Here is a 21,957-nt window from a genome sequence, read left to right as displayed (position 1 = left end):
AATGATTGGGATTGATGATAATGTGGATACGTGTGCACTTCCTAGCTAACCAATCCGGCCTAGCTGCCTCCTCCTCCTCCTCGATCCTCTCGGGAAATACTTCCGATTAATTCATCAAACTCAAAGTAGTACAAAGAATACCATTAAAATTTTACATCCAGACTCAGAGACCACCTAGCGACGACTTAAAGCACTGGAACAAAACAAAGGTGTGTCACCGTTATCGTCCTTCCTACACAGAAGCCATGCAAGCCTTGATGTAGTAGACAATCGGAAAGTCGACGTGTTAAGACCCCATGGGACCAGCGGACTATAACAACAACCATCGCCAACAAAGAGAAACATCGATCGAAATGATCAAACATGCAGACACACGAATGCATACAAACGAAGACCGGATCAACCGAAGACAAACGGCAATCGAATTCCATGAGATTCGTTGGAGATAAACCTCCACACAGCCTCCGGCGACACTAGAAACACCGTCGGGACAAAGGCAAGGCGGAAGAAACTTATTCCATCATCAGAGAGCCACCGCCACTGCCTGACCTTTCTGAGCAGGACACAAACTCTAACAAAACATAAAAAACATCTAAAATCAGAGTCCTCCCATCGGCAAAGGCCGCGATCCACTGTCTCCATAGCCCTAAGGCCACAGAAGACGAGGCAGACCGGCGGTGGCGCCGGCTGGAGGCAGGGGAAACCCTAATGCCTGGGTGCCCTTGGGTCACGGACAAGGGGTAAAGGGCTGAGGCTCCTCAATCCTCTCTCATACACACATATTGACATACAGGTGATCATCGTGTTGCAACATGAATTTTTGTCGTTGCATTACATGTATTGGCTGTGTGCATCGTGTTATGCAGAAGCTGAGTATTCGCTTAATGCGATTGCATCATTTCGATATGTCGACGAAATGAAAATATACTCTATTTTATATTAAAAAAGAAGGATCATCGATCGATGGAGCCACCATGTGTGATTCGACTCGTCTGAATTCGGCCACGCACGCATCACCTCACCTGTCAGGAATTTCCTTTCCTTTCCTCTCATCGACCGGTAGAGAGAGAGAGAGAGAGAGAGAGAGAGAGAGAGAGAGAGAGAGAGGGGGGAAAAGAGAAAGAGGAGCCAGCAACATGACAAGGGCTACCAAAGCGCATGGCGAAAAGGTTTGCAATCGAGCTGAGAGAGATGTGGTTGGCTCGCTCGATGGGCTCCAAAAGAGAAGGGAATCGACGCAGATCGAGCGACGAGACGCATGCCGGTACGCGCGAGCAGGGCCAGGCGCAGATCGATCGATTCTCTCGCCCGTCTCGATTTGAATTCATGATTTGGTTCTTGTGCGGTGGTGGTGGCCAGCGAATATACGTACGGCGCGTACGTGACGTATGCTCATGGTCGATCGTTATCATATGCCCGGCCGGCGGCCGTCAGGTCCGATCGACGGATCCCGCCGGCCCCGTCCCCGTCCCGTACATGCCATCCCATCCGTCAGATCATGCGTAGTCGAGTCCAGCCATATGCTCCATGAGAACTCTGAGAAGCTTCTTCTTTCCCTCTCCTCCCAGCTCGGCGTGTCGGGTTCGGGTCGCCTGCTGGTGTTGCACCGTCGAGCTAGCTAGCATGCATCGATCGATCGCTCTCGTCACTCGCTCCTCGATATCTAATGGTGGTGGCGGTGGCGGTGGTGCCCAAGATGTTCTCTAGCTCGCTCCTTTCCTTTTCTTTTCTGTATCGATTGGTTCTGGCATGCATGCCCCATCGCCTTTCTTCTTTCAATCAACAAGGGCCAGTCATGTCTAGCTATAATTTCCATTTCGACAAGACATTCATCACTGCTCATTTCTTGGTCTTGTTTTATATATGCATGATTAGTTACTTCCTCCTATCCAAATTACTCGTTGCTTAAATGGATGTATCTATTAGATGCATATATTTTAGTGTTAAACACATCCGTCTGAGCGACAGGGAGTACATGTATTCATGTCAGCATAATCAAGATACATGCATTGTTCCGTCTTGTTGCGTTCTGTCTACTGTGGATGAAAGCCCAGAATCACGCACATAAATATTGTTGTTGTTGTGCTGCGGTGTAGCTTGGATCCATGCATGCACCCTAACCACCAAATAGTTCCCTTCACTAGTCAGTCATCGGCGTTGTTGCTCCGATGGATACATGCTCATCACCCACTGATTAATCACTCGACCGGTTCTTGAGCAAGCAGAGACCCGAAGATTGGAAATGATTGGGTCCTGACTGACGACGATCGATCCATCTATTACAGTTGGCTTCAGCTAGCCCTGCACCCTCTCCCAAAACACATGGATCATGCGATGGTAGCAGATCGATCGCCCGTTCACGTCTCAGACATACTAGCAGATAGCACCATCACACGTATACACAGTGCTTGAACAGTCGCCCGTGGAGAGAGATGGATCGAAATGACAAGATGAAAATGTATGCACACTAGCTACTTGGAGCCATGTACTTACCTCACTGTCACTGTGTATATGTGTATGAGGAGATGGGTGGATGGATGGATATGCATCATCCCATGATTTCACACGTTTTACCCGATCTGGCCGCCGGGGTGTAGCCGAGCTCAGCTGGTGCGTGATGGCTCAGCGGGGAAGCATCAGGGAAACGGACATGGGTAGATATAACCTGGACCTGACCCTGCTCCTCCAATTGCATGTCAAGTCTTTTCCCTCCCTCGCTCACTCTCATCTCCATCCTTGGCCACCACCACCGTCACGCATCGCAGCAACAGCGCCGCGCACTGCCTGCATGCATGGCTCCTCTCCTCCGGCCGTCCGCTGCTAGCTGCAGCCACTGTAGGAGCTAAGCTTTGCTTCTCACATCACGCACACAGCACCCAGAAGGAAACTTTGGCACGTTCTCGGGGGCACACCGCTCGACGCAAACAGTGCCTAGATAGCCAGAGATCTTGTTCATCGGTCAGGCCAGCGTTTTGATGCCTCAGGTAGCTAGCTAGAGAAAGACTTCCGTCAGATACCAGCAGGTTTTCAGGCACCCACACCAGGATTCAGATCGATGGGGCAAAAAGCGACTCTACTATTTGGCTGTCATATAATGTGCATATGTGAAGTTGTAATTCATACGATATCTTTGAGCAGCGATGCCATGCATGGATGCATGAACGTACATGCATATGCATATACACACATGCATGTGCCATGGCATGGCTATAGTGACAGTGCTAATCATCCGCAGCTCCAGTTTTAGCAGCTCAACAGAAACGAGCCAAGCGGGAGCAGGTGGCGAGCAACACATCAGGTGAGCAGTGGGGAATCGAGGCTAATACAAGCTAGCTCTGGTGGTGGTGTACAACCAACCATGCCACTTGTGCATTATTGTGCAAAGTCATGTCACTGGTACTGGGGACTCTTACAAGTTTTAGCCTTTTATTTAGGCAACATGTACATGGTATATGACACTGCCACACTACACATCCCTTCTCCCCTTCAATCATGCTAAGTAATCAATGGGGAAAGAAAGGAAACAAATCATGAATGCATTCCATTCACATTCATACATGTACGTACCTTCAATGCGGACGGACGCACGCACCAAATGTTGCAAACCAGCACGTCTGATGTGATCTCTCTAGCAGCTCCAAACATAATGGTGTTACTGGTTGATGCATGCCTGCCTGCAGGGTTAGATTCCATCAAGTCAACTTTGGCATGGGTTTACATAATTAGCAAGTACAAGTAACAGTTGCGGCTTCATTATTTGCTGCCTTGCCTTGCATTGATCCATGCAAGCATGCATGATGGGGTTAAGTAGTGTAGTTCCAATTTCCAAACCGAGAGGCGCCTGTTGCATTTTATAGAGCTTGATAGAATATTTTTGGAGGAAGGAGTTAGGAACCATATAGATAGCTGTTGTTGGTGGTGTGTAGTACACTAGAATAGAACAAGGTGCAATTAATACGAGCGAGTGTTCTTTAAAAGAAAAGGCACTAGCAGATAAGGCTCCCCTGCGAATCCGGGAGCTTGATGTGAAACAAACAAAACCGGCCAGAAAGGTATGCAACAATCCACTGGGAAGGAGGAAAGAATACTGCCTGGAGTTTGTTAGAGAAACTGAAGAAGGGATCTGAAGAAATGGAGTTTGTTTGTTGTACAATACTTCCCTTTTTTCTTGAATGGTTTGTTATATACAAAATACTGCTGCAACTAGATTGCGGAAATTTTTACCAACGAACTTACCAAAAATAAAATTATAATATATGACGATAGGCTTGAATGTGGTAGAAAGTGGAAAGTTGAATGGTTGCATTAGGGCTTGATGAAATGAATCACGTGCATGTTGTTGAAAATGCAGAGCTGGTTTTTTTAGGGAAAAAGGAAAAAGCTGATTGATTGCATGCATTTGATGATGCAGATTACTTGCATGTGTATTTAAATGGAAAGTAATATTATGGGACATATGTCATAACTGTGTGTTAAGATAAATAAGATTGTGGAGATAAACTTCTTAAGTATATACTGCAGATCAAAGATTTCCCTACACTGCAGAGACTGTCAATCTAACCTCGGTTTACTCCTAATAATAGCCAGCGGTGTGATTTAGTTCAGCTCAGCCACACACAAAAAAACAGAGCAAAGGCTAAGTACATGTAAACTAGACAGGCACTAATAATTCCGCTATAGGAACAGAACCTATCAGCCCTAACGGTGTATGATTGATTGATTATACATAGACAGCACTTTTCCTGCACTCTATCATCCTTTTCTCTACTACACATATAATAAAAAAATAATTAAAGAAACACTAGACTTGATGCATTTCCAATCGCCCTTGTCTCTTCTGAGGTTAGGCTTAGGAGGAGGAGCCCACAGGCCACAAAGCCCCCTGTATTTCTTTCTTTTGCCCCCTTGCATCCATGATGATCCATCCCCCAAAAGGTAGAACCGCGGGCGATACAGCAAAATGCAGCCGCACATAACCCTCAAGAGATCTCATCAATCTCATCAGGGTGATGGCTGATGAGATGAGATGAAACCCCACCCAGGCAGCCCCTCAAAAGCTACATGCAGGAGCCATTGCTGCTGTAAAAGGAGAGAAAAGGCGCCCCGCATCACGCACATAACAACCTGACTGACATGCCACACAACCAGGCACAGTGCGGAGCAGAGCACAGCAGAGCACAAGGATAATTACACACACAGAGAGATACTAGCAACATGAATGAGTGAGCGCTACTCATACTACTCCTACTACTACTACATTAGATGTCAGTACGTGTAAGGACGGACGGCACGGCAGCAATGTCCATCTGAGGGGAGGGTGCTGAGAACAGAGCAGAATCCTCTCTGTAGCACGCCGCAACCGGTGCTGCGCACACCACACTGGCAAAGTTTTGCAGCGAAGCGGTGAAAATGGAACAGTGTTGGCACGTTATCACAGGGCGCCAGGAGAGAGAGAGAGGTTGAGGCTCGAGGGAGAGAGACTAGAGAGAGAAAGGTCGAGAGAGAGAAATGAGAAGGCGGGCCAAAACGAAAGAGAACAAAGTTGCCAATTTGGGTTGACCCCGCCATTAATCCCCGCGACGGCGGCTCCAACGGCGCCGGCCCTGCTCGCTCCACATCACATCCCTCTCTCTGTCTCGCTCTCGGCCAGCTTTTACCGTTGTGCCCCCTCCCTCCCTTCCCCCCTCTATCTAGATTAAATGAAATGAAACCGATGGATCCATCCGACGCTTTCAGCGATGATACTAATCCTCCTACTACTACACACATGCTGGTCCAGAGCCCAGCTCCCCTATATAAATCCACCCCCGTTTTCTCTCCTCTCCTCTCACCTCACCACACCACGTCTCCGCTCCTGCCACCTCACGCGCCCTCCTCTGTTCCTCTCTCCTCTGCTTCTACTGGTTTCTTCTTCTCTGAGGACGGACGACACAGCATAGCTCAACGAGTGAGTGAGTGAGGCGAGAGGTGGGGGATATACATACATACATAGAATTGAGCGGTGCTGTTGGTGCGGATGATGGGCTGGTGGTGGATCGCGGCGGCGGCGGCGGCGCTGGCGTACGTGGCGGCCAAGCTGATGGAGGTGCTGTGGTGGCGGCCGCGGCGCGTGGAGGAGCACTTCGCGCGGCAGGGGATCAGGGGCCCGCCCTACCGCTTCTTCATCGGGTGCGTCCGGGAGATGGTGGCGCTCATGGTGGCCGCCTCCGCCAAGCCAATGCCGCCACCCTACCGCTCCCACAACGTCCTCCCCCGCGTCCTCGCCTTCTACCACCACTGGAAGAAAATCTACGGTAAACACATACGTCCTCAACCATACCATTCCATGGCCTTGCTTGCTTCTTCGTCTTCCTCGGCACACTCTGCTTCTTCCTTTGTTTGCTTGATCTCCCAACGACAAACTCTTTTTCTTCTTCTTTTTGCCTCCTTTTAATCTGATGAATGAAGAGAACAAGGAAAGAAAACAAAATTCAGAACGAAAATCAAGAGAATGGGATCGGTGGCAAACAGAACAGAGAGAAGAGAGAAGAGCGACAGGCAGGCAGGCAGCGGCAACAACTTGCAGCAGCTGTTGTCGAGCGAGCGCGTCTTGTTCCCGAAATGCCGCCTTGGAGTGACATGCATTAAGTGGCATGTCGAGCGCCTGGCCTTGGCTTGTCGGAGTGGTTTGCCGTAGTTGTCTCTCGTTATCGCTGTCCCCCGGCTGCAGCCCGGTTAGGTGGCCACGGGTCTATTCCCTGCTTGCCGCCCCCTCGGACATGAGCGAGCCTACACATTTCCTTTTCTGCTCCCCCCTCGCTTCCCCGGCCGGCCGGCCACCGTCCGTCGGCCCATCCGTCGCCATTCCCATTTACTCCCGTATGGCCTTGCGCAACGCCATCCACATCCACATCCACTGCTGTGCTGCCCCGTCGCAGTCCCTCACCAGTTCTTCCACCACCTGCCACTGCTCCATCCTCTGCTTGCTTATAGTACTAGTCGTTCTTCAGACTGTAACTCATCTTGCTTGGGCCATAGTTTTGCAGCTTAGTAGTCGTGGGAACTGATTGCCACCTTGCTGTATGTATGTATCTATGTATTTATGCCTGCATTTTTCTACGTATATGTGTGTACCCATGCCATGCCAGCGTCTTCTCCTGGTGCCTTGTGCGTTCATGCCGCATTGGCATTTTTGCAGCTTAATTAGCGTAGCGGTACCAGTAACCTTGCTGTATGTATTTATGTCTGTATTTTTGTGCCCATGTCGTGTCATGCCATGCCAGCGTCTTCTCCCGCTGAGTCTGGTGGATGCTGATGTGGCGGAACATGGCCTCCCTCGTCAATCATTGATCCCCTCGTTTGCTTGCCTGCTTGTCGCTCACGGCCACTTAATTTTGCTGCTGCTCACAGGCTCCACGTTCCTCATATGGTTCGGCCCGACGCCGCGGCTCGCCGTGGCCGACCCCGACCTCATCCGGGAGATCCTCCTCTCGCGCGCAGAGCACTTCGACCGCTACGAGTCGCACCCCATGGTGCGGCAGCTCGAGGGGGAGGGGCTCGTCAGCCTGCGCGGCGAGAAGTGGGCGCACCACCGCAGGGTGCTCGCGCCCACCTTCCACATGGAGAACCTCAAGGTCGGTCGCTCGGTCCCCTCCTTTACCAAATTGGCTCTGCCGCCCTTGCCTCCTTGGGCATTATGGCGGTGATGCGATCGGGTTGTGGTTGGTGCTGACGTGCATGGCGACGCCGCAGATGCTGCTGCCGTTCATCGGGAAGACGGTGGTGGACATGGCGGAGAAGTGGGTCACCATGGCCGACCCCGCGTCCGGCGAGGTCGAGATCGACGTGTCCGAGTGGTTCCAGATCGTGACAGAGGACGCCATCACGCGCACGGCCTTTGGCCGGAGCTACGAGGACGGCAAGGCAGTCTTCAAGCTGCAGACGCAGCTAATGGCCTTCGCCTCCGAGGCATTCCGCAAGGTCTTCATCCCTGGATACAGGTACTTGATTAAACATAATTACTGTGCTTAATAGAGTACTGACTGATTTTTAAAGTAATGCACAGTAACATAACTTGTGTGTGCTTACGCATCCAGGTTCTTGCCGACCAAGAAGAACACGAGCTCGTGGAAACTGGACAAGGAGATCAGGAAGAACCTGGTGACGCTCATCGGCCGGCGGCAGGAGGCCACGGACGACGAGAGGCTCCAAGGGTGCGCCAAGGACCTCCTCGGCCTCATGATCAACGCCAGCAGCAACGGCGGCAGGAGAGGGCAGCCGGTCAGCCCCATCACCGTGAACGACATCGTGGAGGAGTGCAAGACGTTCTTCTTCGCCGGCAAGCAGACGACGTCCAACCTCCTGACATGGACCACCGTGGTGCTCGCCATGCACCCGGAGTGGCAGGAGCGTGCCAGGCAGGAGGTCCTCGAAGTCTGCGGCGCGCACGACATCCCCTGCCGCGAGCAGCTCGCCAAGCTCAAGACTGTAAGCAACGTGTTCCCTGGCACCCTGACACGCACATTTCCACCATCATTTCAAACCAGCCTCCTCCCGGAAAGTAGTGCGTGACCTGACCGCGTGCTGCCGATTCCCCTGACAGCTCGGCATGATCCTGAACGAGACGCTGCGGCTGTACCCTCCGGCGGTGGCGACGGTGCGGCGGGCCAAGTCCGACGTGGTGCTCGGCGGTTACCACATCCCGCGCGACACGGAGCTGCTGATCCCCATCATGGCCGTGCACCACGACGCGCGGCTGTGGGGGCCGGACGCGACCCAGTTCAACCCGGCGCGGTTCGCGGACGGCGTGGCGCGGGCGGCCAAGCACCCGACAGCCTTCATACCCTTCGGGCTAGGCGCGCGGATGTGCATCGGCCAGAACCTGGCGCTCCTGGAGGCCAAGCTCACGGTGGCCATCATTCTCCAGCGGTTCGAGTTCCGGCTGTCGCCCAAGTACGTCCACGCGCCCACGGTCCTGATGCTCCTCCACCCGCAGTACGGCGCGCCCGTGATCTTCCGATCCCGCTCATCATCCCAGACGCCAGACCGTCATGTGTGAAAAGATGATGAACTCACTAACAACATTGTCAGTGCGAATTGTGACTGGCAGAATGACATGCCGAAATGACCATGTGCTGCTCATGGTGTGTGCTGCTTTGCTTTGTCATATCCAGGGCGGAGATCACTGGAGCAAAGCTCTGGTACCACCAAGAGAATGACTACAAGAACCACCCCCCTGTACTGTACTGCACTAACATATAATGCCTGCCAGCAGCTTAGATTAGTAGAGAGGTAGTAACAGTGTAGAAGGCTTGAGCTTGAGCTGTGTCTCCCAAGTTTTTCTGTCCTTTTCGGGTTGATGATGGTTTCTTCCTCGGTGGATGGATGGGGTTTGGTGTGTATGGATGGAAGATTGCAAATTGTACACATGCCATGTTCCTTTTGTTCTTTGGCAAGCGCGAGGGGATAAACGGAGAGGCAAAAAGAGTACGAGAGGAAAGGCAGGTATGAGAGATGCATGCATGATGCAAAGATTGTGGCGCCACAGTGCCCCTCTGATTACTTTCTCTGTCATTCTTGTGGTCCTTCTCCCGCGATGCAGAGTAGAAGCCATTAAAGGAAGAGATGGGCACCGCTGGGTGCGGGCCATTTAAGAGTGCCTTGCCAAGGGAACAAATGGTGTGCCAGTTGGAGCAAGCACGGCAGCCAAGATAGCAGCAGCAGCAGCAGCATCAAGCAGCAGATAGGCGAAGGGTAGAAGATAGATTTGATCATGGCATAGCAATGGTAGTGTGCGCCTGCTCTGCTCTCCTCAGCATCGCTGCATCATCAGCAGCTCCATTGCTAACACCTCCTCTGTAAACAACGCAACACACATGGGACATGTACGTACGGCGTCGGGGCAAGCTGTCACTCACCACTGGCAAGGGCGGGCGGGCGATCGCGGGCCGACCGAGGACCGGGACTGTAGCGGCCGATAAAGGCGCTGCCTGCCGCACCGGACCTGGTGGAGGGGCCTGCGAACTGTTCATCTCCTCTGTCAGACTGCGCTGGCTGCAACATTGTTTGCATCACACAAGAGGATGCATGGAAATGGGGTGGGATGAGATGAGATGGCCACCTGCCCTGCTTGCTGCTGCTGCTGCTGGAGTGGATTGGACTCCAGTGCTTGTGCTTGTGGGGGGGGAGTACTTGGGACAGCCAAGGCAAGGCTCTTGGGATCTGCAAAATGATTCAAATTTAGTTTTGGATCTGGATCACTACAGCTCAGACCAGATTCATTTCATGGAGCACAAGAAACCTGCTCACCTGCTGCTTACCGGTTTCCATGGCGAGGTTATTAATAAACAAACGCATGCTTCCAATATGATGATACAGGCACACTTGTCCTTGTGCACAGGGAATGTTTTTGCCTTGCAGCCGCAGCAGAATTCTACATAGTAGTATATTGCTCACTCTCAAGTCCCAGTTCCTGGACTCATGCTGCTTAACTGTGTTGCAAACAATCTGGGGCACAAGCTCAGCTAGTGCCCTACAGCGGCCGCCTAAGGGTAAAAGAAACCATAAAGTACCTACCATATGCCTCAAAACTCCCAATCATTGATCTGCAGAAAAAGAACAAGGGGCACCCACTGCTCAGTGTGCATTGCATTGCACAGCAGGATTTACTTATACCCAAATTGACTGTTGCTGTTGCTGCTGCTGCTGCTGCATAATCTCACAAGCTCCACAGACAGGAGGTACTCCCATAATGCCCGGTACGTGTAGGTTTGCCAGCATCAAAGTTTCAAGTGCACAGCTCCTTTTTACCTCTTTTGTGAAAAAAGGCAAAGGCATTGACAGGGCAGCCAGCCACCACTTCACTGGCCAGGTGGAGCACAGGCTCTTCTCCCCACCTGAGGGACGGACGGACGGACGGACCTGCCTCCATCAAACGCCTTTCTCTTCTTCCCAAAGCCAAGCTCGATTGGGCAAAAGGAAAAAACTCATGCCTGCACAACATCCAACCCCTCAGCTGCACATTTTCCCCCGCAGATGTTTGTTTGTCATCTTCCTTTTAAGGCCTTAGCGTCATTTGGGAAACACTCGCTTTTCCTTCCAAGAAATGCTGAAAATCACAAATGGGGAAATCAATCTCGGAGACGATTCACCTCTTGCTAACTTTACTAGTAGTGCTTTTAACACGAGCATTTATTTTCAGTTCATTATTATAATTGACAGTTAACATGCTACAACTTTCAACCATCGCTTTAGTGTCGAGTAGAAAATACAGCTGCCCGACGGCAGAAAACATAATTGACAGTTAACATGCTACAACTTTCAACCATCGCTTTAGTGTCGTGCACCTGTAATTTACTATGGAAATTGGACCAGGGAAGGGGAATATGGTGATGTTATGGGCAAGAAAGCTCTAATCTTAGAGATCTCCGAAGGGGGCCACAGCCTTGTTCCTCTTGAGGGGGGGCTCTAGTTATGTAGCTCCCATGTGTTTCTGGTCCCCATAAGGGAAGGCATGTGCCAGAGAGCATCCTTCCTTGCCCTTAATTAATCGTAGTGAGATGGCACTTCCTCCCTATCCTAACAATGTGCCCTAAAACAAATGAAGCAATTGGGCATGCCAAAAGAGCATGTGACCCCAACGCACTGCATAATTACCTTTACGATTAAACAAACACATAGTGGCTTCAACACTGTTAAATCTTCATAAGAGTAGGTTTAGGGTTAACTATCGCTTAACAGTTAACACATAATTGGTCATGGGGTTCTCCACTAATCTCTAGCCGGCGTGCGAAGAGCGCTTTATTATCAAAATCCGGGGGGCTTGAAACACCTTTACCATCACAATGGCATCATAAAAAGGCGCAACACATAAACTATTGAACAGTTTATGACAAGTTTCCGGGAGGAAGGCATGTTTAGCCTCACTAGGAGGGCTAGGGCCGTTGTGCAGCATGGTTCAAAACATCGGACTGAAATGGGACCGCAGTGGCACTTGTATATGTGTTTCTATTTGGTGCATAATCGCCACATGCTGCAAAAGTATGTAGCAGCACACAAGATTAGATTTCTGCATGCAATGATCATAGCAGGCTACCTTTCTTTTTTGAACTCATCATTCATGTGATTGAAGCATATAAAGATAGGGACTTTGCAGTAGCAAATGATCAGGGCAACAGGGTTTGAACTCGAGGATAACTGAATGCATGCTGCAGGATCATATGAGTGCGAACATGATTATTTTGAGCAGAAAAATAAGGGGTGAGGTCCGTGAAGAAGGCGGGATGGGATAGATGGATGTCTTAATACCAAGGAATCGTCTCTTGTCCTCTATCACTATAGTCTTTTTAGTTTGTTAATTTGTGCAAACCTGCTCCCCTCCTAGGGGCAATGCACATCTCACCAGTAATCTTCTCCTCTCTGCTGCCAGTCAACCAAATGCATCTTCGGGAACCTTTCTTTCCATGCACCAATCAATCTAAAAGATGCAAAAATGATCATTCACTCTTGGTGAGCTTTCCAAAAAAAATCTTCAGTCTCGGGTGTTCCATTGTTTATCTGCAAAAGGAGATCACAGGATCATTAATCTAGGTTAACTCAACTGTAGCTAGCTTATACTATATTGAGATTGCCAGCTAAAGCCAAGTAGCTAAAATACAGTGCCCTCCATATGATGAAAGCAGGTGGCATTCTCATATGACATTCTCATACGAGCTGATCCCAAAATGACTCAAGGATTTAAGTTTTGTCCTAAGCAGGAAAATATCTATGGAAATCTACATATTTTTTAAATCTATGCGCATAAAGTGCATTTTTGTCTATGCACATAATTAAATATTAGCATTTGTATTATGCAACAAAATGTAACATGACCCAAATGACCACGAGAGAGAACATATCTCTGAGTTCCCCCTTTAGTACTAAAATGGCATCTGTTTGCCTTTTTAAGTCAGACCAACCTAAATATAAATGGAGACCGTACAAAATATTCATGTGAAACAGTTGGTTCTCGTGCAATAATGGAGTATCTCTTGTCCATCCACCCAGTGCAGCACCGGCCACACATCTATTATAAAGATGGTTATGTACTTGCCTAATGTGAAACAACATACATTATATGAGCTAGCACTGGATCAGATGTGCATGTCAATTCACCAACACAGTAATACTTTAAATTTCAACAATCAATACAAAGTGCAAACGAGGAGCAATTCTCGAGTTTAACTCCAAAATATACCCCCATTAGAAATATATTCCCTCCGTCCGGAATTAATTGTAGCTAAAATGGGTGAACACTCATTTCAGTGACAGTTAATTCCGGACAGAGGTAGTAGATTGCTGCCTAGAAATTTCTGACATTAGCTTTGGAAGTTTTGTAGCATATATTTTGTAAGTTCAACTTATTTATCAGTTTTAATAAGAAAACAACTGTTTTATAAGATTAGAAGACAGTACAGCACGTTTGATTCTTTACGAGATGTGAGTAGACCTCATTAACACGTTGTCGGGCGCTAGCTGCGTTAACTTAAGGTGCTGTTGTCATTTTCCTGCAGCACCTACAGGCTGTAGCTATCCAGCAGAAAACTGATCAGGGCAAGTGGAAATTAAAAAGATGAAAAGGTTGTAAATCCAGAAAATAATAACGACTGAAAGAAGTAGCAAGGCCTCAATTTAAAATGAACCGATATGGGAATATTACAGAGCACGTGCTAGGCAACGGAAGAAAACTAATGTAATGGTTCACCATTGTACCCCATGGAAATATTATTCTACCATCAAATAGACTCAAATTGGGAGGGAGAGAACATCAAACAAGCGACAAAGAATACATAAAAGTTCTCTACAGCCGTACCTTCCGGCACAGGCCAAATGACAGGATCAAGAGGGTCTAGCATCACATGCGAGAGCAGGTCCGCCAAAAAGCTTCCCGTCAGTTAACAAACTGTATCGTGCCCGACAGCCGTCCGACCAACGACTGCACAGCTGTGATCAGGGTGTGGAACACCGTATTAACCCCAAGCTCTCTCCTAATTCCGATACCACCACAGAAAACAAATCAAGCTCACGCCAACCAAACCTTCTCTCAACTATCTAAAGATATGATGATCTCGACATGCTTGGAGTGTACACTCTTCCATGGATTCCAGCTCATAGACTTACCGAGGGAGACCTTGAAGACCCAAATCTAATTAGTTTTTTACTGGCATTACAACCCCCCAGTAAATCCCCTAAGACCTATGGTCTTTAAGATAATCTAATCCCATCACGTAGACCGTTTGGTTTTTGTTTTGTTTGAGTGCCTTGGGGCACTACGTACCAAACCCTTGTGGCCCTTAGCACCCTTGAATTATGCCATTATGTCGGAGAGTAGTAGACAGCAGCAGCGCGCCAAGCTGCGTCCTGATGATTGGAGTCCTTCCAGCTTTCACTGCCTCATAGCAAGGAAGTATCTTCTCTCTCGTCTTTTTAGTAATGGGAAAAATGGAAATCATTGTTCTTGCTATCGGAAAAGGTTAGCTCGATGCCTCCAACCACGGGCATACACTGTTCCAGGATCAAAGCAAGGCCAGTACAAGTTTTTCATTGCCCAAATTTCTTGTGGGTCTTGGCTCTTGTCCTTAGATTGGTCCAGCCTGGATTGAGCAGATATAGGAACAAATATCTGATCTGGATACTCCTCTTTTAAAAAGGGGAAAAACTAACCACCGGCATTATACATCTTTCCCCCACCGTGCAGATGTCTGTTCAATTGCTATAGTGTTCATGATCCCTTATTGGCATGATCATCATCTATGCATGAACAGTAACAGTCTCCTTGTTCAACTAACTCATCCCAAAGCTAACATTTGAAAATGTGTGACAATTAACATACTGAATTTGTTACAACACCATGACATTGTCATTACAGGTTCATTGATCTAGTCACACAGTACTTTTCGACTGCCTGCTTGCTATGTTTGTTTTAGATTGCCCATTTGCTAAGTTTCTAAGCATAGCTCATGTCCAGCATACATAACTGTCTGGTTCAGTTCTTAACGGCATGAATAGATGCTCAAAAGTCATCATGGAATACAATTTCTAGGTAAATAGCCATAGTTTTGCTGTAACCAGCGTAAATCGTTTCGTGTATTGTTAGAAAAGCAACTAAAATTATATTTAAGAAATTAATGTACGCAACAGACTACATGAAAACATACCAACATGGGGATACGTGATTCTGACCTGTTGTGTCAGATGCCAAGAGCAGGCACCATGAATCGATGATCATGCCATTCGTCCAAGAATCCATGGCATCACATGTGCATCACGTGACTGTGCTCTTCTGATAATACCCAAATGTATAACAGGGATTGGTGGACTGGTACGGCAGACCAAATAAAAAGCATCATCAAACTAATTACTGCCCCACTTATTACGAATCCTCCTTATAATGGATGTTCCACCAACCTAAGGGCATTGTCGTCTTGAAATTATATCTCACCTGAACAGGGAGGGATAAGAATAGCTAAGAACTAGATTGCACTATCTGCATGCTTTTTTACAGGAGGAACAAACGGGCCATTTGAAGAGGGAGGATGGTTCCGATATACACAGAAAGTAAATGAGCAAGACTATACTCTCTGCAGGCATTTTGGTGAATAGTTGAATGGAACAAACAAGACATTTGAATAGAAAGAACTTTGCAGGCATACACGAAAGTAAATGAAGTAGTTATATCTTTGATACCAATTCATGAATTGTGATGCTGCCTGCCTCAGCAATATAACTAATAAATTGCAGCAATGATGTCCGAGCAGGTAAACACAAGAACAGTAAGAGTATTTATCAATGAATGTCTCTTGCGCAGTAACTGCAGAGCTGAGAGAGATAGAGAGGTGGGGGTGGGGAAAGGTCCATATGAATATGATCACTGTACGCAAAGTTGATGGCAGAAACATATTCAGGCCCATACTAGCCCATCAGTGTATAGATATTGAATGTAGAAGCAGGAATATTTACCACATCATGACTGCCAACACCAGGCATTGAGCAGCTCTCATGACCCATCTGGGTACCTTCTCACAGAGTAACTGTTCTGCGTTCCACTTGCTGACATGTACTGTTTAGACAATGTCATAGCTTTGGCTGCAGCATTGCAGACATCCAGCTTTGGCCAATGTTATCTCACTGTAAAAATATCTTTCTCTAAACTCCCTGTATTTTCCTGAAGTTGCGCAATAAAATTCAAGAGAGTCAGAAACTGGTCGAGTGCTATACCAACTTCAACTATCACAAGATTCATCCTAACGCAGGCATGCAACACCGTCAGAGACAATGTCAGGTGAAATGTGCTATCTGGAAATGAGTCGGTAACATTTCCCCAGATCGAGGATTTTTTTTTCCTCAGTTCAATAGAAGTTTGTATTTGCTAGATAACTTAAACATTCACTTTGTCAATATCAGGATATAGCACCTTTGGATCCGATTACCAAGGAAACCAATGTACTGCTCTTAACAGTGGAATCTTTCAGTTGCTTACATAACTGCTATGGAATGTTTCATAAGCTGATGCAAACTAACCATGACAGGTGTTAGTACTAAAGGGTCAGCATCACACTGGTAAACCACTAGTAATACACAGCCCATGAAGTCATCTATATGATATTTCAGAGTGGTTTAATCATTAAGCACCTGAGGCTTAATAACAAGTGTAAAAGGTTACAATCATCTCTTCCTGTTCTTTCTCCCCAGTTTCCACTCCCTATAAACCATTTGTATTCCCTACACTCCCTAATCTTCCCACCTGATTTCGGTCAATCTGACAGACACAGTTCTTCCTTAGTTGTGCAATGTCAGCACCGAATCCAGCCCTCGTTGCTGATATTCAGCCAATGGCATTTAGTGATTTAGATGTGGCATATCCAAGGGTGACATATTTATGTAACCCAGATTAAAATACCCCCTGATGTTGCAATTTGATAATCCTTGGAAGGGAACAAACGTGGGACCGTCGAATTTGAATAATTAGTCGGATCTCTCTTGCCGGTGCATGTTTTCACTAAATTAAAAGGGAGGAGGCCGCAGCTTCGAGGATAAGGGAAGCTTCTCGACAATAATAACGAGATTGGGCTGAATGTTCTACGAATTTCTCAAATCGGAAACCACAAATCGACATCCTACCGCACACATTCCTCAACCGCCGCATGCAGCACCAATCGAATCATCCGTTCAATCCAGCAGGAATTCGGCCCGGATTTCCGCAAAAACTAAAACGTGCCTTTCACCCTCGATCGGCGCATCTCGACCCCTACGGCAGCGGCGGCCGCAAGGGATCGATCGATATCGGAGGAGCCCTAGGGCGATCGGGCGGAGGCGCGCGCCGCCCCCAGCGCGCAGTGCATACATAATGCGGAGGGAATCCGGGAAGATCCAAGCGGGTGGAGACAAGTACGGAGCGGGGAAGGAACAAAAATCCAGGCGGGGAGGAGGGGGCGAGTACCATCTCCTCGGATCATGGATCTTGTCGCGGCCCACTTCCCCTTGTCGCCTTCCGCCCTGCCCGGATCGCCTCGCCGTACGCCCCTCTCTCCTCCCAATCATTCGCGTCGCCGTCGTCGTCTCGATGCGTGGCCGCTGGCCGCGGCCGCGGCCGCCTCCGTGGTGCTGTTTTCGCCATGTTTTTTTTTTGAATGAATGGAGGCTGGGTCAGTGCGAGGGAGGACACCTGCGTGCCGCCGGGCCCGGCCGGTTTCGACGGGGTATCGCCGGGCGCCGCTTGTTCAGTGCCAACTGTCACGGTCTCTTCTTTGGACAAGAAAACACTTGTACTTGCGCTAAGAAACACTTGTACCGTCGTCGCAAACTCTGGTAAACAGAAAAGGACGTGTTTAAAATGGAAAAAATCCATTTTAAACCCTAAACTCGTAGAGGTTTGGCGAAATGAACTCTCAAGTCGAAATTCCGGTCGATTGCACCCTAAACTATGCAATCCCGGTCTAAATCGAACTTTGACATGGTTTGATACATAAAAACACTGACCTGGCAGGGATTTGTCTGGCCAAGCAGCGATGTTGACCACAGCGCGCACTGGGCCGGCCCATCATACTCTTTTTTCTTTACGTTTTTTGCAAAACGTTTCAAAAAACGCGTGCCATGACGTTTCGAACCCAGAACCTCACAGGCAATGTACGAGCGCGCTAACCATCCGGGACAACATCCACTTCGTGATAGTTTATTCTTTCATTCTATTTTTAATAACGATCATTTTTTTGTGCTAGATTCCAGCTTGTTTGCTTTTTTTGTGCCGTTTTTCTTCTTTTTCCAATTTCGTGAACTTTTCTCGAGTTTATGAATTTTTTTCGTTTCTGTGAACTTTTTTTCGAATCTTTTGAATTCATGAACTTTTTCAAATTCAATGAACTTTTTTTCAAAATAATGAAATTTTTCTAAATTTGATGAACTTTTCAAGTTGACTAACTTTTCAATGAATTTGTATTTTTTTTGCCTGTTAAAATGTCTTTTTCTGTTACACTGCTAAAAAAAGGTGTGCACATAAGGTGTTTTGAACTTGCAACCTCCCCTTTTTGGTGCAAAAACTGTCCTTACCAACCACGCCACCTCACCTCTTGTGAATAATTTATTCCAATTTCTTAGCTTTTTTTAATTTTTATCTAATGCGTGAAACTTTTTACGGAACTCGTGGACTTTTTTTGAATCCGTGGACTTTTTTCAAATCCACGAACTCTTTTCATTTTTACAACTTCTTTCAAAATTCCGAGAACTTTTCTTTTGAAAATTTGTGAACTTCTTTTGAAAACATTTGAATTTTTTCTAAATCCGTGAAATTTTTATTAAAAAATTGCGGCCTTTTTTCCTTTTGAAAAATTGCTTCACGAGGTTTTTTTTCGTTTGGTATTCCCTACTAAGATGTCCACGAATTTAACAAAAAATTAAAAACAAAAAATATAAATAAAAAGAACAGAAAAAGAAAGAAGAAAAAGAAGAAACAGGGATAATGTGAACAATGATGTGCTGTCCAGGTGGTTACTTCCGTGCTCTTTCTTTGCAGTTTTAAAGAATAAAAAAGCTGCGCGTTTTAAAAGAAGGAAAAAGAAAACTAAAGCGGGCCAGCCCAATGGGGAACAGTGCGGCGAAATGGCACCAATCCCGGCCATCCTGTGACACGTCGTTGATCCTGGTTTGCCAAACGACTCCAGGGTTCAGTTTAGACCGGGATTGCATAGTTCAGGGTGCAATCGACCGGGATTTCGACTTGAGGGTTTGTTTCGCCGAACCTCTACGAGTTCAGGGTTTAAAATGGACTTTTTCCGTTTAAAATTGACAGCGCAGATGATTTCCGGCAAAAAAAAGATGATTTCAGGCGAAGTATCTAGTTCCTTTATACCTGAATGCTATAGATCTCACGTAGATTTTTGAGCAATCCGAGCGAAAGGACCCCAAGCACGTCGGATCTTGTGCATGAATTTAAAGCATTCGCTCCCATGTACCCTCACTGAGCGAGCTGACGACAAAAACGGAATGACTGTGCACATGATGCTTAAATCAATCCCAGCCGAAAACATCCCAAGCACCAGCAGGAATCTGCTAGTTAGTAATAAAATCGATCAACAAAGATGGTATATGTTCAGATCTTGGAGAAGTATAGACAATTAGTCTGCAGATAATCAATTTGTAGATTTCCTAGCTTATGCAGAAGTACAATACATCATCTATCCAGTAGTGGGAAGCAACACTAAGTTATGGCATGATATTATTCACCTCTGGACAGGAGGATGATGCATAAATTACGTCAGTTCGTAGATGACAATGGGCTCAAGGAGTTGTATATGCATGGGCGTGCGTTTACATGGAGCAATGAAAGGGAGGTACCCACCCTAACAAAAATCGACAAGGCGCTTGTTTCGGTGGATTGGGAGCTGGATTATCCGGACTGCCTGCTTCAAGCTATGTCGACGTCTGTGACGCCCCCGATGACCGTACACTAATCATGCACGCAAATGTGTACGATCAAGATCAGGGACTCACGGGAAGATATCACAACACAACTCTAAAACATAAATAAGTCATACAAGCATCATAATACAAGCCAGGGGCCTCGAGGGCTCGAATACAAGTGCTCGATCATAGACGAGTCAGCGGAAGCAACAATATCTGAGTACAGACATAAGTTAAACAAGTTTGCCTTAAGAAGGCTAGCACAAAAGTAGCGACGATCGAAAAGGCAAGACCTCCTGCCTGGGACCTCCTAACTACTCCTCGAAGCCGAACTCCATGTAGAATCATCCTCGGGATCTCTAGCTCCTGTACTCCAGTATCTGGTTGCGACAATCAGGTATAGACAAGGGAAAAGAGGGAGAAAAGCAACCGTGAGTACTCATCCAAAGTACTCGCAAGCAAGGAGCTACACTACATATGCATGGGTATATGTGTAAAGGACCATATCGGTGGACTGAACTGCAGAATGCCAGAATAAGAGGGGATAGCTAATCCTGTCGAAGACTACGCTTCTGGCAGCCTCCATCTTGCAGCATGTAGAAGAGAGTAGATGGTAAGTTCACCAAGTAGCATCGCATAGCATAATCCTACCCGGCGATCCCCTCCTCGTCGCCCTGTTAGAGAGCGATCACCGGGTTGTATCTGGCACTTGGATGGGTGTATTTTATTCAGTATCCGGTTCTAGTTGTCATAAAGTCAAGGTACAACTCCGGGTCGTCCTTTTACCGAGGGACACGGCTATTCGAATAGATAAAGTTCCCTGCAGGGGTGCACCACATAACCCAACACGCTCGATCCCATTTGGCCGGACACACTTTTCTGGGTCATGCCCGGCCTCGTAAGATCAACGCGTCGCAGCCCTACCTAAGCACAACAGAGCGGTCAGCACGCCGGTCTAATCCTAAGCGCGCAGGGGTCTGGGCCCATCGCCCTATGCACACCTGCACATTGCGAACGCGGCCGCGAGCAGACCTAGCAACCCAGACGATCACGGCGGTTACGTCAAAGCGGTCCAACACGGCGCGCGCCACTCAGTCGCTGACGTCACGAAGGCTTCGGCTGATACCACGACGCCGGGATACCCATAACTACTCCCGCGTAGATGGTTAGTGCGTATAGACCAAATGGCCAGACTCAGATCAAATACCAAGATCTCGTTAAGCGTGTTAAGTATCTGCGAACGCCGACCAGGGCCAGGCCCACCTCTCTCCTAGGTGGTCTCAACCTGCCCTGTCGCTCCGCCACAAAGTAACAGTCGGGGGCCGTCAGGAACCCAGGCCCACCTCTACCGGGGTGGAGCCACCTGTCCTTTCAGCCCCCTCATCAGAATCACCTGCAGGTACTCAACGAGCCGACCCGACTTTAGTCACCACATGTGTCATGTATATAATGTATATAGTATATACCCGTGATCACCTCCCGAAGTGATCACGGCCCAGTAGTATAGCATGGCAGATGGACAAGAGTGTAGAGCCACTGATGGAACACTAGCATCCTATACTAAGCAGTAGGATAGCAGGTAAGGGTAACAATTGTAGCAACAATGACAGGCTATGCATCAGGATAGGATTAACGGAAAGCAGTAACATGCTACACTACTCTAATGCAAGCAGTATAGAGAAGAATAGGCGATATCTGGTGATCAAGGGGGGGCTTGCCTGGTTGCTCTGGCAAGGAGGGGGTCGTCGTCGACGTAGTCGATCATAGGGGCAACATCGGTCTCGGGGTCTATCGGAGAGAAGAGGGGGAAGAAACAGTAAATATAAAGCAAACATAGCTTCACAAAGCATAACGTGGCAATATGATGTGCCAGGTGTGACCTAACGTATGGCTACACGATATAGGTGAAGGGGGAATTCAACCGGGAAGGGGTTCCCGGTTCCGGACCTGTGTCAGACAGATGACCAGAGGGGGAAAGTTCCATGTTCAGCATGCTAGAGGCATGTGACAAATGAACGGACCGCGTATTCGGATTCGTTGGATTTT

The 21,957-nt window shown here is 47.8% G+C and overlaps 1 protein-coding gene and 2 long non-coding RNA genes across 7 annotated transcripts; 1 reads left to right on the top strand and 2 right to left on the bottom strand.

Annotated features, from left to right (window-relative positions):
• Positions 1-1,937: 1,937 nt before the first annotated feature.
• LOC123077603 (uncharacterized) lies at positions 1,938-8,279 on the bottom strand. Of its 3 annotated transcripts, XR_006436728.1 has the most exons (4): positions 8,068-8,279; positions 5,989-7,969; positions 3,568-3,674; positions 1,938-2,992 (listed from the first exon to the last, which is right to left on the bottom strand). It is a non-coding gene; the product is annotated as an uncharacterized lncRNA (long non-coding RNA). The 3 variants fall into 3 exon arrangements; XR_006436727.1 differs by lacking the exon at positions 1,938-2,992 and having other exon boundaries at positions 3,314-3,674; XR_006436729.1 differs by lacking the exon at positions 1,938-2,992 and having other exon boundaries at positions 3,314-3,674; positions 8,054-8,168.
• On the top strand, positions 6,017-9,407 carry LOC123077601 (cytochrome P450 734A6). The gene is made up of 5 exons (XM_044499895.1): positions 6,017-6,293; positions 7,390-7,613; positions 7,732-7,979; positions 8,076-8,466; positions 8,582-9,407. The coding sequence occupies exons 1-5, from the start codon at positions 6,017-6,019 to the stop codon at positions 9,035-9,037; spliced, it is 1,596 nt and encodes a 531-aa protein (XP_044355830.1). The 3' UTR covers positions 9,038-9,407.
• A 748-nt stretch (positions 9,408-10,155) lies between these two features.
• Positions 10,156-17,748, bottom strand: LOC123077602 (uncharacterized). 3 transcript variants are annotated; one of them, XR_006436726.1, is made up of 6 exons: positions 17,456-17,746; positions 15,976-16,180; positions 15,199-15,457; positions 12,380-12,534; positions 10,288-11,086; positions 10,156-10,200 (listed from the first exon to the last, which is right to left on the bottom strand). It is a non-coding gene; the product is annotated as an uncharacterized lncRNA (long non-coding RNA). The 3 variants fall into 3 exon arrangements; XR_006436725.1 differs by adding an exon at positions 13,466-13,539 and having other exon boundaries at positions 10,164-11,086; positions 17,456-17,748; XR_006436724.1 differs by having other exon boundaries at positions 10,164-11,086.
• Between the last annotated feature and the right edge of the window lie 4,209 nt (positions 17,749-21,957).

This window comes from Triticum aestivum, chromosome 3D (genome assembly GCF_018294505.1).
Source record: "Triticum aestivum cultivar Chinese Spring chromosome 3D, IWGSC CS RefSeq v2.1, whole genome shotgun sequence".
Taxonomy (NCBI): Eukaryota; Viridiplantae; Streptophyta; class Magnoliopsida; order Poales; family Poaceae; genus Triticum; species Triticum aestivum.
Note: the sequence above shows the minus strand (reverse complement) of the source record. Positions and strands in the feature narration are given on the sequence as shown.

What these genes read in the sequence shown, in the direction of transcription:
- LOC123077601 (XM_044499895.1), top strand. Translation starts at nt 6,017, where the DNA reads ATGATGGGCTGGTGGTGGATCGCGGCGGCGGCGGCGGCGCTGGCGTAC. An exon ending in CCACTGGAAGAAAATCTACG is followed by an intron (nt 6,294 to 7,389) that starts GTAAACACATAC and finishes TGCTGCTCACAG; the next exon opens with GCTCCACGTTCCTCATATGG. An exon ending in GTCTTCATCCCTGGATACAG is followed by an intron (nt 7,980 to 8,075) that starts GTACTTGATTAA and finishes TTACGCATCCAG; the next exon opens with GTTCTTGCCGACCAAGAAGA.